Below are 15250 nucleotides of genomic sequence, written 5' to 3'. Positions count from 1 at the left end.
AATACATACAGTGAAGCTTGCCTTCCTTCAACTTTAAGACTTTAAGGAGATTGCATACTTGAAATTCAATTAATAAGATTTTCATAAAGTAACACATCTGATTTTCCTCCACAAACTATGTTATACTGTCCCATATAAAATTTATCTTCCTAAGGCCCTTCTTTGATAAACAGACATTACACAAAAGGATCCTTAAAATTTTTTTGATTTTCCATGAACTTGATACGTGAAAATGAAATTTATAATTTCCCCTTTTTAGTGGCAGGTTTACTCAGTTTTCCTTTTTAGCAATGAATAGTGAGCCTCAGAGCACCTAGAGTTCAGAGGGAACGGTACATGAAACAACCAAGCCATGCAAGCAAAAGCAATCAGGTTAGAAACTAAGAACTGAGAACTTTCAAGCTGGATAGACAGGCGGCTCTCAGGAGTGGAGCAGCGTTCTCTGGGTGTTTCTAATCTGACTTCTTGAAGAATCAAGCTCTGGCAGGAAGAGACCACGAAGGGTAGAGAGAAAGAACGTGGGACATTCAGACGTGACCAAATTCTGCTTCAGGGAGCAAATACTTCTAGGACCATGGTTTAATTCATACCTACTGATTATTTTTAAAAATCTATTTTCAGTGAAGCTTGATAACACGGAAATAATTAGCATTTCAATAACACTCTAAAAGACAAAAATTTGAAACTGCAAACAATCAATGGAAAACAGTCCATTTCAAAAATTACTTCTTTTGCAAGCAATTTTTAATGGCTCCTATGTAAGAATAAAGAGCAAAGTCAAATGAAGACAACTCTGGCTTTCATTGCCATATTCATTTTTAAATATCAGTTAAACTGTCACCTAAACAGATATTCTTTAGGCAACCAGCTTTTAAAGTAAACATATTAATTCAACAAAATGTCCAATCAACTGGGTTTAATTCTAACTATAAACTACAAATAATTATTAACAAGGGAAAAAACTAAATATTCTAATATTCCAACATTTAAGTTTAAACTTTAAATTTACACTAAACTTAGATTCACATTGTCATAAGCAATGTTATATTACTTTATAGTATAAAGAACATTCATTTTTATGTTGGAGTGAAGGGCATGTTGGAAGACTAATTAAATAAGTATAAACTTGTAAATAATTTAGTAAAGAACAGTAAGTATACCTGAGGTCAAATAACCAGAAGAAAGAAATAATTGTTAGTCATTACGAATGGTGGTATATTAGATTTATTTGCAAAAACAGTATTTGTGGTACTTTAAACTAGTTCAGATTCTCTTCTCAAGACTAGGTGTTTTTGCATCTCATTTTCTTAGGTCTTCCTGTAACATAAAATTTTTAGTATAATCATGATCAAAGCTGTTAACACAGTAATTCTGAAATTCACATTTGAAAACAAGAGAGTGTAGCAGTCTGGTTTGTCACCAAGTACTAATGCCAGGTTGGGGTTAGCTTTAATTTGTGCAACTGAATTGTATTTTCAATAGATCCTTCAGGTGTCTATACATCTGGGGAAAATCTAACCATGCTTTTCAAATCAGTGCTTTAAAAAAAAAAAATGCTACCGCAGTTAAATATACATATATATATACACAGTCACAAGACAAAAAAAAAATCGTTTAATGCCTTCACATTTTTATCTTCAACAGTTAGTATCATTCTGACAGTCAGTTACAATTTCAGTAAGAGGTTATTTACTCTAGAGCTAATAACTAAACTTTTAAAAATATGTTATCTCAACATAAAGGTTACTTAACAAAATAATCTTGCAGAAGAATACCTTTTGCAGTACAAGTTTCATTAGGAGGCATTGCTAGAAGTCGGTCACCAGTTTGGATATAACCAGCTTCAATTTTACCAGTTACACAAAATCCAGATCCTTGATCTGCAAAACATGTCAAAATCTTACAATAGAACAGTTGTTTACCAATAGTGATTAGCACTGTTAGCTATTTAGGTCCCTGACAGTCAGATAAAACTAATAGTACAATGAAAGTAAGCAATTATTTCAGAATTTTAAACAAGTGTACTAAAAATAACATACCACATCCTATACTTTCACTTTCTAACAAATAGATAAAGTAGGAATTAATTCCTCTTTTGAGTACGGAGTTTGTTCTAAGAGCTTTGTGCTAAGGCATTGTGCAAAGCTCTGCAGGATAAATTGATGAAAAGATGAACCTGTTATCCATAAAGAGTTTATACTACTGAAGAGAAAGACAAAAGCAACTGTATTGTTCTGAGACAAATACACTTACTTGTAATGAACAACAGAAACAGAAAAAAGTTCACCGTAGGGTAACATTGGTTTGTCCTTTCTCCTCCACTGCAAGGAGCTTAGGTTTATTGAGTAACACCATCACATTGCTCCCAAAGCTCTCCTTTTTCCTCAGTATTCATCTTTAACTTCTCCTTTGTGCTCTGCTTTCCCTATTTGTTAATTTCCTATATGCCCAAATCAGACCTTATGACTTGTAAGGCCAGATCCTTCTAAGGACTCTGAATTTTGTATCTGTAAGTGAAATACTCCTTTTCTCTTTCTCTTATGTCCTTTACATAGTTAATCTTAGAGCAATGTCCTCTTTAACTCAGGAAGACAGTTAATACTATGCTTTTGTAACTTAGGAGTTAACTATGAATAATATTTGATCTGAATAATAATAGTACTACTGGGCATCTGTCATATTTACTCGACTTAAGTCTCAATTGCCCTTAGTTCCTAGCACCCCAAAAGCAGGGTGCAATGAAGGGGCTGGATGGACCAGGGTAAACTGTAAGCTACTCTGGCATCAAAATGGGACAGACTAAGTGCTATAAAACTTATAACAAGTTAAGAGCATGGTCATAGACAAATTCTGTCATGACCCAAAGAGAAGTGACTGAACAAGGACCCTGCTAGGGTTAGGAAGGACTAATCTGGCCTGAGCACTGTAGTCTGAGATCTATAGAGAGATGTCCCCAGGAGAACCACCCTATAAGCTTAATATATCTCTTACTGTGTCCATACAAAATGACTAGAAAGACTATTAAGAAGTAAATCTAAGATGAAGGCTTTTGAACTAAGGAAAGGAGAAGTATGAAATTACCTCCTTGAGCAGATCTCCTAGCAGGAGATCTTTGTCTTAGAAGAGCTTCCCTGGAAGGAAGGGATGGCTTTACATATGTTGATTGTGCTATTTAACCTATATGTAGATGCTTCCCCAACCCTTGGAGGCTGGGCTCTGACCAAGGCTGTGAGGCTGGGCGTGGGCAGAGTGGCAGAGTGGCAGAGTGGCGTGGGGGAAAGTAGGAGAGGAATGAGGGGCAGTGTTGAGACTGAAATGGGTGCAGACTGAGACTGGAACAGGTGTGTGGGGAGAGTGGAATAAATGTAAACAGCGGGACTGAAATTGGAATAAATGGCTACTGATTACCTACCAGGAACTAGGGGCTCTGTTCCCTCCTTCATGAGTCTGTTGGTGGCAGCTGCAGGCCGGGGTGAGGAAGCAGCTCATGGCCACCACTGAACACACATGGCGAGAGAGCCTACGCCACATCCACATAATATTGAATACACAGTGCACTAAAGCCTAGATAATGGAATGCATGATTATGTCTTAGCCAAGCATCTGAATAAGGCCTGGGTCTTCACCAGTAGTTTTTGTGTATGGGAAGGGAGAAGAAAAATATTGATGACCCGGAACCTACAAGTACAACAGGCACAGAATCAGAGCTGAACACAGGATGTGCCAGACCCTGTGTCACATGTGAACCACATGAAATAATACGGGAGGGGCAAGATATGCAGAAACAGATGAAGTAATAAAGGAGCATCATAAATCATGACTTTAGGTGTAGGGCTTACATTACATCTTCAGCTGATGTAATTAAAAGCCAAGAGGAGCTGAGGAGAAAGAAGTGACATGATGATATTTCTGCACCAAAGCAAAGGAGGTTGACTGATATGCAAACACTGACCATAGAAATGGAATACACTGAAGAACTTGGGAAGAAGGCACAGCAGGTGATAACACAGAGGGAAGTGACCAAAACTGAGTAATCTGAGATAAGGGCACATCCACTGTGATAGGGGAAGTTACAGAGCAAGGCTGATTTTTGGCCTGGGTGAATCTGAAGTATGTGTAAAATAAACAAGTGAAGAGACAGCTCTCCAAGGGCCACTGCTCACATCAGATTCTGTGAGAATGGCAGCCTGGGGACACAATTCCTGTGGCTAGAGGAAGTGCTTACCTTTGAAAACATCAGATACACATAATCTAAAAGGTTTATCAATAGATCTTTGGGGAGGCTTGAAGGAATCTGGGGAAAAAAAGTAAAGTTTTACTTTTTAATTTTTTTTAACTCAGATCTAGCGCACCCCACTACTTTCCCATGACTCTTAAAAAAAAAATCTTTTAAATAAATACTAATAGCACACACAACCATTTTTCATACAATACTTCGTAGTTTTTATAACATTTTTTCACACATTAACTGATTTGTGTTGAGAGGTGGGATTATAGGAAAAACAGTTTTAGTTTAGTATATTATTTCAGAACTTATAATTTAGCTTCTTTGGTTACAAATCTGATATTGCTTCATGCATTATTATCTCCATGAAGAAAGCTAAATAATAATACTAAGTTTATAAAATACTAAAAATAGTATGGCAGTATACTTACCAATTTGTTCTAATAAACATAGTCCTTTATACCATTTTGTGAGCTCACTTGATTGAGATCTTGTAACTAGATTTTCACCACTGAGACCACTCGTAGGAATAAAAGCTACATCACTTTCCTATTAAAAAAGGTTGAATATATGAACTTAATATAAAATTATTTTTTAAATCTTATAAGGTTCACCAAAACCATAACTGTACTAAGTTACAAAAGCAATATCAGTGTACTTTTAAAGTAACAGAAACCAGATAATTACAGTCTTTAAGCCACCTAATCCAAAAATGCTTAATTTTTAAATTTTTTTGAGAAACCTCCAAAATTGTTCCAATATAATGGAGCATTTTTACTGGTAATACAGGTGTGCTTTACATATATGCTGGAAATATTCCTCTTCATTCTAACATTCCTCTCTGACTTTCCAAGTCCTATATACCTAATTTAATATATGGGAAGAATGTCTTGTATATTCAATTCAAGCCAGTTTACAGCATATACAATACATAAGGTGAGATAATCCAAAGAATTTAATATAAATAATAAATATCTACTATTACATATATTTATGATGTGAGGTGGAAATGGAAATAATTCAATATTTAAAAAGACAAATGTGCCAAACATATTAGCTTTTTCTTCCACACCAATATAAGGTGAGATAATAGCAAACAAATTAAAAATTATCTTACCTGGGCCGGTGAGATAGTACAGAGGTTTAGGCGCTTGCCTTGCATGTAGCCGACCCAGGTTTGGTCCTTGGTGCCATTTATGGTACCCCAAGCCCTGCCAGGAGTGAGCCCTGAGCACAGAGCCAGGAGTAAGCCTGAGCACTGCTAGGTCTGGGCCCAAAACAAATAAACAAACAATAAAAGTTCTTACCTTAAACCCTGCTTGCTTAAGAAAGTGTCCAAGTTTTCCAGTAATCTCTTGAAATCTTTCTTGTTGCCAATTAACCTGAAAAATATTCAGTTTATTTTAAAACTATGCTTCCGACCAAGATATATTAAATAAAATTTAAATTCTGCAATAGAATATAATCAAGACCACAAAATATACATATTAAATTACTTAAAATTTATTAAAAGTCAGAATAGCAAATCTTACTACCAATATGATCTAATGGTAAAGTTTCCAGCAACAGAAAGCCTAGAAACAAACTCCATACACATAGAATGATTTGTATATGCTAAAAGTTAATTTCAAATTTTGGGAGGAAAAAGTGATTAACTTCTTTACACTAACATCTGGAATAAAATAAAATTAGGGGCTGGAGATAGTGCAGCACTTAAGTTGCTTGCCTTGTATATGCTGCACCAGGTTCGATTCCCAACATCCCATATGGTCCCCTGAGCACTGCCAGGAGTAATTCCTGAGCGCAGAGCCAAGAATAAGCCCTGAGCATCTCCAGGTATGGCGCAAAAACAAAAACAAACAAACAAAAAATATATATATATAAAATTAAATACATACCCTTCAGATCAAATAGACTAAAACTGCATATATCTCATGAACTCTAGATAACACAGTACATACTGCAGTGTATAAAGGCTAGCAGAGTGTCTGTAGCTAACTTGAAATTACAGTCCAAATAGAATGTATTAATGGACAGAGGACTGGAAAATAAAGAAAATGTGGTCACAGAACTAGCAGAGCCTTATGTAGGAACATAATATAGCTACAAAGTTCTTTCTACTATTAATATTTGAAATTTTTCACAATGAACTTCTGGGGAAAAATAAGAGGTATGTGTATTGAAATCACAGATAACTACAAGAAAAAATGTATCTGAATGCAGAAAAGAAAATTTAAGGTAAAAGTAAATAAAGAATTAACACTAAAGGAAGTATTTAGGGCTAAGGAGAGGGTTCAGGGTTCAGGGTGCACGACCCGGCTCCAATCCCTGTCACCACCAGGGTTGGGTCTGGAGACCCCGAAACACCAGCAGTGCGGTCCTAATGGGCCCCGGCATTAAAGGAAGAGACTGAGCATTCTGCATCTTCCAGCTCCAGAACTGAACCCAGAACCTGAATGGCCAAGTGTCCCTGGAAGCAGCCACTGTGATCCCCGAGCATTGCTTGGGGAAGTCCAAACAAAACCAAAACTGAAAACAAAACCAAAACTGAAAACAAAAGAGAAGAAATATTTGTAGCTGCAAATGTATGTAGAGAATGTATCATAAAGACAAGGTGAAGGAAAAAAATGGAAGAGTCCCTGAAGATGAGATAAAGGATTAAAATGCTTAAAAAATTAAGCCTAAATGTAAATTATATATTTTTTTAATTTAACAATTACACTGCACTGTCACTGTAGCACTGTGCTCCCATTGTTCATCGATTTGCTCAAGCGGGCCCAGTAACGTCTCCATTTTGAGACTCCTTGTTATTGTGTCTGACATATTGAATATGTCACGGGTAGCTTGCCAGGCTTTTAAAAGTTAGAAAGTTGTAGTTATAAAATCTAAATTCATGGCTGTTAGGCAAAGTACAAACAGTACTGATACTCATAAAAAATGTGTTTATATCAAACTGAAAAACAATTTTTTAAAAAAACAATGTTTTAATTGTTTAATGTTTTAACAGTTGTGTTCATAAGAAGCTGAGAAAGTGAATACATATTATAAGCCTAAAGTTAATAAATGAGCCACTGCTCAAAGTGTTTTGCTTTTCAGGACAGCCAGCAAAAGTGACCAGTCTTGACCTGACGCTCCCAAAGGGTGTTCAGGGACCAGCCTGCTTTGGACTTTACCTGGAGCTCCTGATGCAAAACATGTGTGCCAACCTTTGAGCCACCTCCCAGGCCACAAAGTCACTGGATCATGTACAGCACTGCAGCATTGTATAGCACTGTCCTCCTGTTGTTCATTGATTTGCTTGAGTAGGCACCAGTAACGTCTCCATTGTGAGACTTGTTGTTACTGCTTTTGGCATATCGAATATGTCACGTGGAGCTTGCCATACTCTGCCGGGGCGGGACACTCTCAGTAGCTTGTTGGGCTCTCCGAGAGGGGGCGGAGGAATCGAACTTGGGTCAGCTGCGTGCAAGGCAAACACCCTACCCACTATGCTATCGCACCAGCAAGTCTTAAAAAAAATATGAATGTTCTTAATCCAAAAATTTCCATAGGCTACACAATTTCTAAATGCACACACTCACACAAATACACAACAACCGTACACATTCTAAAAGAGGAAAAAGAACTGATAAATGTTTTTCAATTAAAAATTTTTTTTTCATTTTTTGCGTCTCCCCAGCAGTGTCAGGGTGACCAGGGTTACATCCAGGGCACTTGGAAGGCCATGCAATACTGGGGACAAAGCCCGAGTACTGCATATTGCATTTCACTGGATATACACAATAAAATGTTAAAAGTTAGCTGGTGAAAAGGAGGTTGGAAATATAGGTTATTTCACCTTGAGGTTTTTTTTTCTGCTTGTTTGGGGGCCACACCTGGAAGTACTCGGGGGTTATTCCTGGCTGTGTATGAGCCCTGGTGGCGCTCAGGGAAGCAGGAGGGGCCAGAAGTTAAACCAGAGTCAGCAGCACTCAGGGTGCTAACCCCTTTACATTTAGCTCTCCGGGGACCCCCGGATTCTTAAAAAAATAAAAAGTATTTTATTTTATAACTAAAAGTAATTTTAGTATTTCAAAATTAATTTTGAAAATAATAAATTTTCTTGCTTGGCGTATTAATATCAAGATATAGAGGAGAGGGCCTAAAGAGGTTAGAGTGTATTTTTGGTCTAAGGAAGGCTTGGCGTGAAAAATAACACAGCATGTTCCCCAGTACTGCTGGGAACAATCCCTGAGCATTGATCCAGGAGCAACTAACAATCACAAAGTTTGGTGTGGGCCCCAAACCAAAAATAGTTATAAAAAGAAAAATAATACATTGGGCAAAGGAATTAGAAAAGCTAAAATAATTATTTAAAATTAATATTGGGATCATAAACTTATTCCTTGGCAACTAAACTGGTAAAATATACACTAGTCATATTTGAAATCAACTTATATAGCAAATAATAACTTAATTAGCATCTCACAGAAATTCTTAGAAAGCCTTTAATACCTGATCCATCTTATTCACTGCAACTGCAAGTTGTGTGACTCCAAGAGAACGAACCAAGAGACCATGTTCTCGTGTTTGTCCTCCAGTTTCAAATCCCGCTTCAAATTCTCCCCTACTGGCATCTACAACCAAGACAGCTACATCTGCCTAAGAAAGAAAAAACAAAACAAAACTGAAGTAATGTCACAGCACTTGAACTCAATGAATGGAATATTCAGTTAAGCGTGTTAGATCTTAAAGGCACACTCTAATGTAACATCAAACATACTACAGAAATTCAAACAAAAGAATTACAAATGGATTATTCTTTTGAAATTTAAAAATGCAAGACAGGGTCAAATTAGAACATAAAGAGTATATAAAAATAGAAACAATGTAGACACAACACACAAAAAATATTAAAATGACAAACACAAAACCCTCATGTTTGGTCATGCAAAAATTTAAATACCTAGACAAAGAAAAAGAAACATGAAGTTAAGATATAAATAAATGGGAACAGTTTTAACTTACATGGTAGAAGTTATGGCCTTACTATGCAGGTTCAGAAACAACCGTATTATATAGGAAACTAGCTAAAGATTCCAAACAATTTGCTAGGGGAAACAAATGGTCAATAAACACAAAAACTCAAATTCCATCGAAACCCAAAAAGAAAAATGATAAATACATGGATATATCCCCTACCCCCTTCAGGGAATTCTACAAAGCACAGCAGCAGAGATGTAAAGAAACAACTTATTTCCTTTAGGCTGAGTCTGATACACATCTGTAGGACTGTCACTCTTGAGAAATGAACAAGGGAGCTACACAGTTACTTCTCTGAGCACTGTTTATGAGTATGAAATACTGTGAGTGAATTCCCTCAAAGCTACCAAGAAAAAAAAACAAATAAAAAGTTCCCTGTTTTTGAAGATCATGAGAGATAGGAAGAGGGAGAGGGAGAAAGGGGGAGAGGGGGAGAGGGGGACGGGAGAGGGGTAAAAGAAGAGGGGAGAGGGGAGAACGATGAAGGGAGAGGGAGGAGGGAGAGGGAAGAAAAGACAGCCAAGACGTCATTCATTTCCTCTTCTGCCTACCAGATACCAACTTTACAGGCCTCTATATTTGTATTAGTTGCAGTCTTTGAAAATTTGTGATAAAGACTTTGTGCAGCAATACATTTACCTCCACTTTCATTTTTTATGAATTACTTTTGTAAGAACATTGTCAGAACAAAATGTTCTAAAGTATTAAGTTCATGTTTACCTTATATATCTTTTGCTATGTACCTGTTCTCTTAGAAATCAAGTTTTGCATACATGCAATATAATAACTAGCACTGTAGCACTGTCCTCCCGTTGTTCATCAATTTTCTCAAGCAGGCACCAGTAATGTCTCCGTTGTGAGATTTGTTACTGTTTTTGGCATATCGAATCCGCCACGGGGAGCTTGCCAGACTCTGCCGTGTGGGTGGGATACTCTCAGTAGCTTGCCAGGCTCTCTGAGACGGATGGAGGAATTGAACCCGGGTATGGCCATGTGCAAGGCAAGCGCCCTACACACTATGCTATATAACTAGTACTAGTATAACTAAACTAAATATATATATGTATATATATAGTAACTAAAGCCAAAAATTTATAAGATACTTTGAACACTTCGAAGTATCATCCCTATGTCTTGTCTGGTAGGCAATCTATAATTTTTCTATCTTTCTTTCCTTCTTTTCATACTCTTACTTGTACATCGGTCACTTATTACTCTGTGGAAATCTAGTTTGTTTAGTGGAAGCTAATTCTTCTAATAAAGAATTCTTACATGGCAAGTGTCACACTGAGTGAAGTGAGTCAGAAGGAGAAGGACAGACAGAATGATTGCACTCAATTGTGGAATATGAAAAAAAAAAGCATAATAAGAGACTAACACCCAAGGACACTAGAAACAAGGGCAAGGAGGATTAGTCAATGTTGGAAGCCTGCCGCAAGTGGTGGGGGAAAAGGCAACTGGGTTAGAGCAGGGACCATTATGACAAATGATAGTTGGAAATGATCACTCTGGGTAAGAGCTTCGTGCTGAAAATAGGCAAAGGGACAAACAAGATAACCTCTCAGTATCTGTATTGCAAACCATAATGCCCAAAATGGGTGGAGGGGAGAGTAAGAGAGAAGGAATGTGACTGCCATAGAGTCACAGAGGTAGGCTGGGGGAGGGGGTGGCGGGAGGGAAACAGGGGTCAGCAGTGGTGGGAAATGGACACTGGTAAAGGGAGAGGCGTTGGATCATTCTACAACTGAAATATGATCATGAACAGCTTTGTAACTGTGTATCTCATGGTGACTCAACACAAAAAAATAATAAAAAATAAAAAGAATTCTCAGTTAAGAGTACACACTGGAACAATCAATTTGGAAATTGGCTCTTTCAACTCACCTCTGTAATCATTACTCAAAAGCCTTAGGCCTGAAGCAAGTTGTCTAATCTCTTACGTTATCAATGTACTTATTTCACAGAAATACTGGGAGGTACATAGGTTTATACCAAGCACTCATTCTGACCTTGCAAACTATAGGTTCAATCACTGCAACAAACCTTTCTCATCTGCAGTTGCTAATAACTGTTATATTTCATTTCTTTAGTTAAATCTGAAATTCAGTGAACTGTAAGACACTAAACTCTTGTTCTTTCTAATATTGTTTTCTATTGGTACCTCCAAAACTTTATGGGTTTTTTCCCCTACAAATATTCTTTTTATGCAACTGATTGTTTTTGGAAGCTCAAATGCAATCCTTCAGAAAAGTCTTTTAAACAAACAAAACGAGACGAGCTCTCCTCATTGAGGAAGCCATGTAGATTCTTCTTGTGATATATGTGTGTTTGTGTCTCTTCTGTACATGTCCAACCTCTCCACACTGTGATGACCAGAAAGAGAGGCAGCATGCCCTGTATGCTTATTTGTACCTACCCAAAATCAACCAGTCTGCTGCACACTGGGAAAATTAGTATCTCTGCATATTTCTTAGCTGGCATTTAATAGAATTCAACAGGATAATCTCTAAGAGATTCTTTCTAAGAGATCCAATTCCATTAGGAGTTTAGATAAATGATTTTCATATTACTCCAGAATCTAAGGCTCTAGGAATAAAAACATTTAATTGTAACTGTTTGTTCTACTTTTGGCTTCTCCCACTGAACAATTTAAGTGTCCCTTATTGGGGTCAAAGAGACAGTAAAGAAGATAAGGCACTTGCCATGCATGAGGTTGACCTAGGTCACTCCCCAGCATTCTAATCTGCCAGGAGCGACTGCTAATCAAGCAAGCCAGGAGTAAGCCCTGAGCTATACTGGGTATGGCCCCCAAATCAATCAATCAATAAATAAACTAAGCTTTGTAGTCCATCATATCTCACACCATCTATAGCTTTTGGCGCACAGCAGACATTCACAATAAGCAATCAATGAATGAAAAAATACACACATATACATCACAGAGAAATATACAGGAAACAGAGAAAATATATATATATTTTTTTTTTTTCTTTTTGGGTTACCGGCCATGCTCAGGGGTTATTCCTCACTCTGCACTCAGGAATTACTCCTGAAGGTGCTCGGGTGACATAATGTAATGACAGGGATTGAACCCAGGTTGGCTGCATACAAGGCAAATGCCCTACCTGCTGTACTATTGCTCCGGTCCCAAGAAAAATATTCTCTTTGGTTGAAGTAATGAGAAGTATACTAATTGAAAAGGGGGATAATATGTAATTTAATTTTTATAAGAATTAGATTCAATTCATAAACTTTTAAAATCATCTTCTAAAGAAATAACTGAGACGGGAAACTTATCAAGCTCCATTATATCTGAATAAAATGATATAGTTTTAATATTAAATAGCAAAAGAGGAGATGTTGAAATATTTTTTCCAAGTTACTACGAAGTGAAATAAAATCTCTCACCTAGCCATTCACTGTTACTTTTACTATAAAATGTTTATGGCTTTCAGACACTTCCTTCTATTTAATAAGTTAGAAATGATTTGTAAGTACAAAAAGAAAAATATTCTTCTCATTCTTTAATTTGAAAGTCTAAAATTTAAATCTATCTTAAAAGCTAAAATCGTGAAATTACATCATGAGTATCAGGAAACCTATATAGTCAGTGCTCTATAGTTAAGAAGTATCTGGTACCTGGGCTGCTCCTGTAATCATATTTGGAATGAAATCCTTATGGCCTGGAGCATCCATTAATGTAATGACTTTGGTTGTAGTCTCAAACTTTGTCATACCAACATCCATTGTTACTCCCCTTTAAAAAAAAATACATAAAAACGTTAGAATGCAATGACTAGGGGAAAAAATTTTTCTAATAGGATAACAGGTTAAAGTGTGGGGGGTGGGTTGGGAAGGAGGAATCTCATCTTATACTCAATTATTTTGAATTATTTGGCTATCAATTCCAGCTAGAATTTCTGAAGATTTATAACAGGGTTGTAGAAACAGCAAGAGTATAATTAAAAATAAATGTTAAGGAGTTTAATCAAAACTAGAGGTCTTTTTTTTTTTGAGTGGGAGTGGGGGAGTGAAGAAACAGTATAAATTGTAAGCAAAGAAAGTTCTAAAATTCACATGTCCAAACAGGGAACAAAAAAATAATGCACACAAAAAAGATAACACGAAGAATCACCACTATTCAGGAAATAGTTTTCCTCATCTTATGCTTATAGTTCACTAATTACAGAAATAAACTTATAGTATTTTCATTTAACAGAATAGAAAAATAGAAGGAGATGTAACGTTTTTAAAAGCTGAGAAATATATACAGTAGTTAACTCTGTATCTCAGAATATCCTCCTTTCTGGAGGGGCTGGAGTGATAGCACAGCAGGTAGGGCGTTTGCCTTGCACATGGCAAACCCGGGTTTGATTCCCAGCATCCCAACTGTTCCCTGAGCACCGCCAGGAGTAATTCCTGAGTGCAGAGCCAGGAGTAATCCCTATGCATCGCCGGGTGTGACCCAAAAAGCAAAAAAATTAAAAAAAAAAAAAAAGAATATCCTTCTGGAGACCAAGGCTGTGCCTCTTGGTCACAGAAATATAGATTCAAATAAAAAAACTCATAGAGGGCACACAAATACTTCATCACTTTAGAGCTCAGGTACACAGGAGGGAAAATCAGATAGACAGTAATCTAAATGATTATTCATCCTGGTTGGCCCCAGACAAACCAGTTACGAATACAGAGCATATCATTATTATAGTGACAAATTAAGTGTACACACTTAACCATAAGTAACTGTGGGTCTCTTTACTCAACATGCTATAGTTAAATCTGAAACCACAGGCAATTTATTTACCAAAATGTTCTTAATTCTCTTCAGTAATTCCCAATTAATTGCCTTCACAATAGTGATGAAGTAAAATTTATTCTGAGCTCCTCCCTAGATATCTTTCTTCAGAGTATACGCTTTTTGTAAGGAAATGAAATTTGTAAAGAATTTGTAAAGAAATGAAAATATCACTAATTTTACTCATTCCTGTACAATACATGAACAAGAACAGAGAATTTATAATTACTTAACACCATGAGATAAGCAACACAATATATATTTTTTAGAAGCTACTAGGAAGCACAAAGTTAATACTTCCATTATATACTCGAAGATTCTATTGCTTAGAAAATAATTAAGGTATATTCTGAAAAATTCATGCTGCTAAGCAACAGAGAATAGCAGCAGAAGTAGGACAGTAAGTCAGTCCATTGCTTAGTTTTTAAAAATATCTAAAATTATGATTACTCTTAGAATGAGATATAATCCTTTTAACAGTTCCATTTACATATTAAAATAAGTGACTCTAACTTATAGTACATTTTTGTCAATCTCTTTACTCACATCCTGATATGAAACTAAAATACCACATGCTTCAATAATCTGGTTAATAAATCAAGAGGTGGAAATTACTTAGTTTTCTAATATTGTTTTTGCTTCTTTATTATTTCTTTATTATTTTTTGGGTTCGGGGCCACGCCTGGCTGTACTCAGGGCTTCCTTCTGACTCGAGGCTCAGAGATCACTTCTGGAAGGCTTGATGGATAATACACGGTGCTGGGGGTTGAGCCTGGGTCAGTTATGTGCAAGGTAAGCACCTTACTTCTTGCACCATCTCTCTGACTCCAGTTTGTGTTTAAGGTTTTTTGGGTCTTTTTTTTGGTTTGTTTTTGCACTCAGCCCTCAGGTATCCTGTGAGGTTCAGGGAACTATATGAGATGCTGGGGATCAACCCAGATTATCCGAGTGCAATGCAAGTGCCCCTTATCCACTCTATTATTAGAGCAATTTGTGCCTCACAAATGTACCACTGGATTTCTAATCACATACAGTTCTAACCATGCCCTGGTTGATTTTCAGATAAAATTTCACTCTTTTCCAAAATTAGTTTTAAAATAATGCGCTATTGCCCAACTAACTTTTCTTTCTAGATTGGAAAACAAGCTGTAATCATATACAGCAGGTTTTTTTTTTTTAAGTGTAAGAAAAAAAATCACATATTAATT

At 36.5% G+C, this 15250-nt stretch overlaps 1 protein-coding gene across 1 annotated transcript in view; it reads right to left on the bottom strand.

Moving 5' to 3' along the window:
- The window catches only part of HBS1L (HBS1 like translational GTPase), an 89203-nt gene that overhangs the window by 11762 nt on the left and 62191 nt on the right, over nt 1-15250 (bottom strand). The window contains exons 8-13 of the mRNA XM_056125889.1: nt 12887-13004; nt 8720-8866; nt 5533-5607; nt 4657-4774; nt 4226-4294; nt 1776-1880 (exon numbers count right to left, since the gene is read on the bottom strand). Of these exons, the coding sequence (XP_055981864.1) occupies nt 1776-1880; nt 4226-4294; nt 4657-4774; nt 5533-5607; nt 8720-8866; nt 12887-13004 (632 nt within the window). The remainder of the gene's footprint in view (nt 1-1775; nt 1881-4225; nt 4295-4656; nt 4775-5532; nt 5608-8719; nt 8867-12886; nt 13005-15250) is intronic.

Source organism: Sorex fumeus, unplaced genomic scaffold (assembly GCF_029834395.1).
Source record: "Sorex fumeus unplaced genomic scaffold, SorFum_2.1 ptg000061l, whole genome shotgun sequence".
NCBI lineage: Eukaryota > Metazoa > Chordata > Mammalia > Eulipotyphla > Soricidae > Sorex > Sorex fumeus.
The sequence above is the reverse complement of the archived record's forward strand: the minus strand, read 5'-3'. Positions and strand labels throughout refer to the sequence as shown.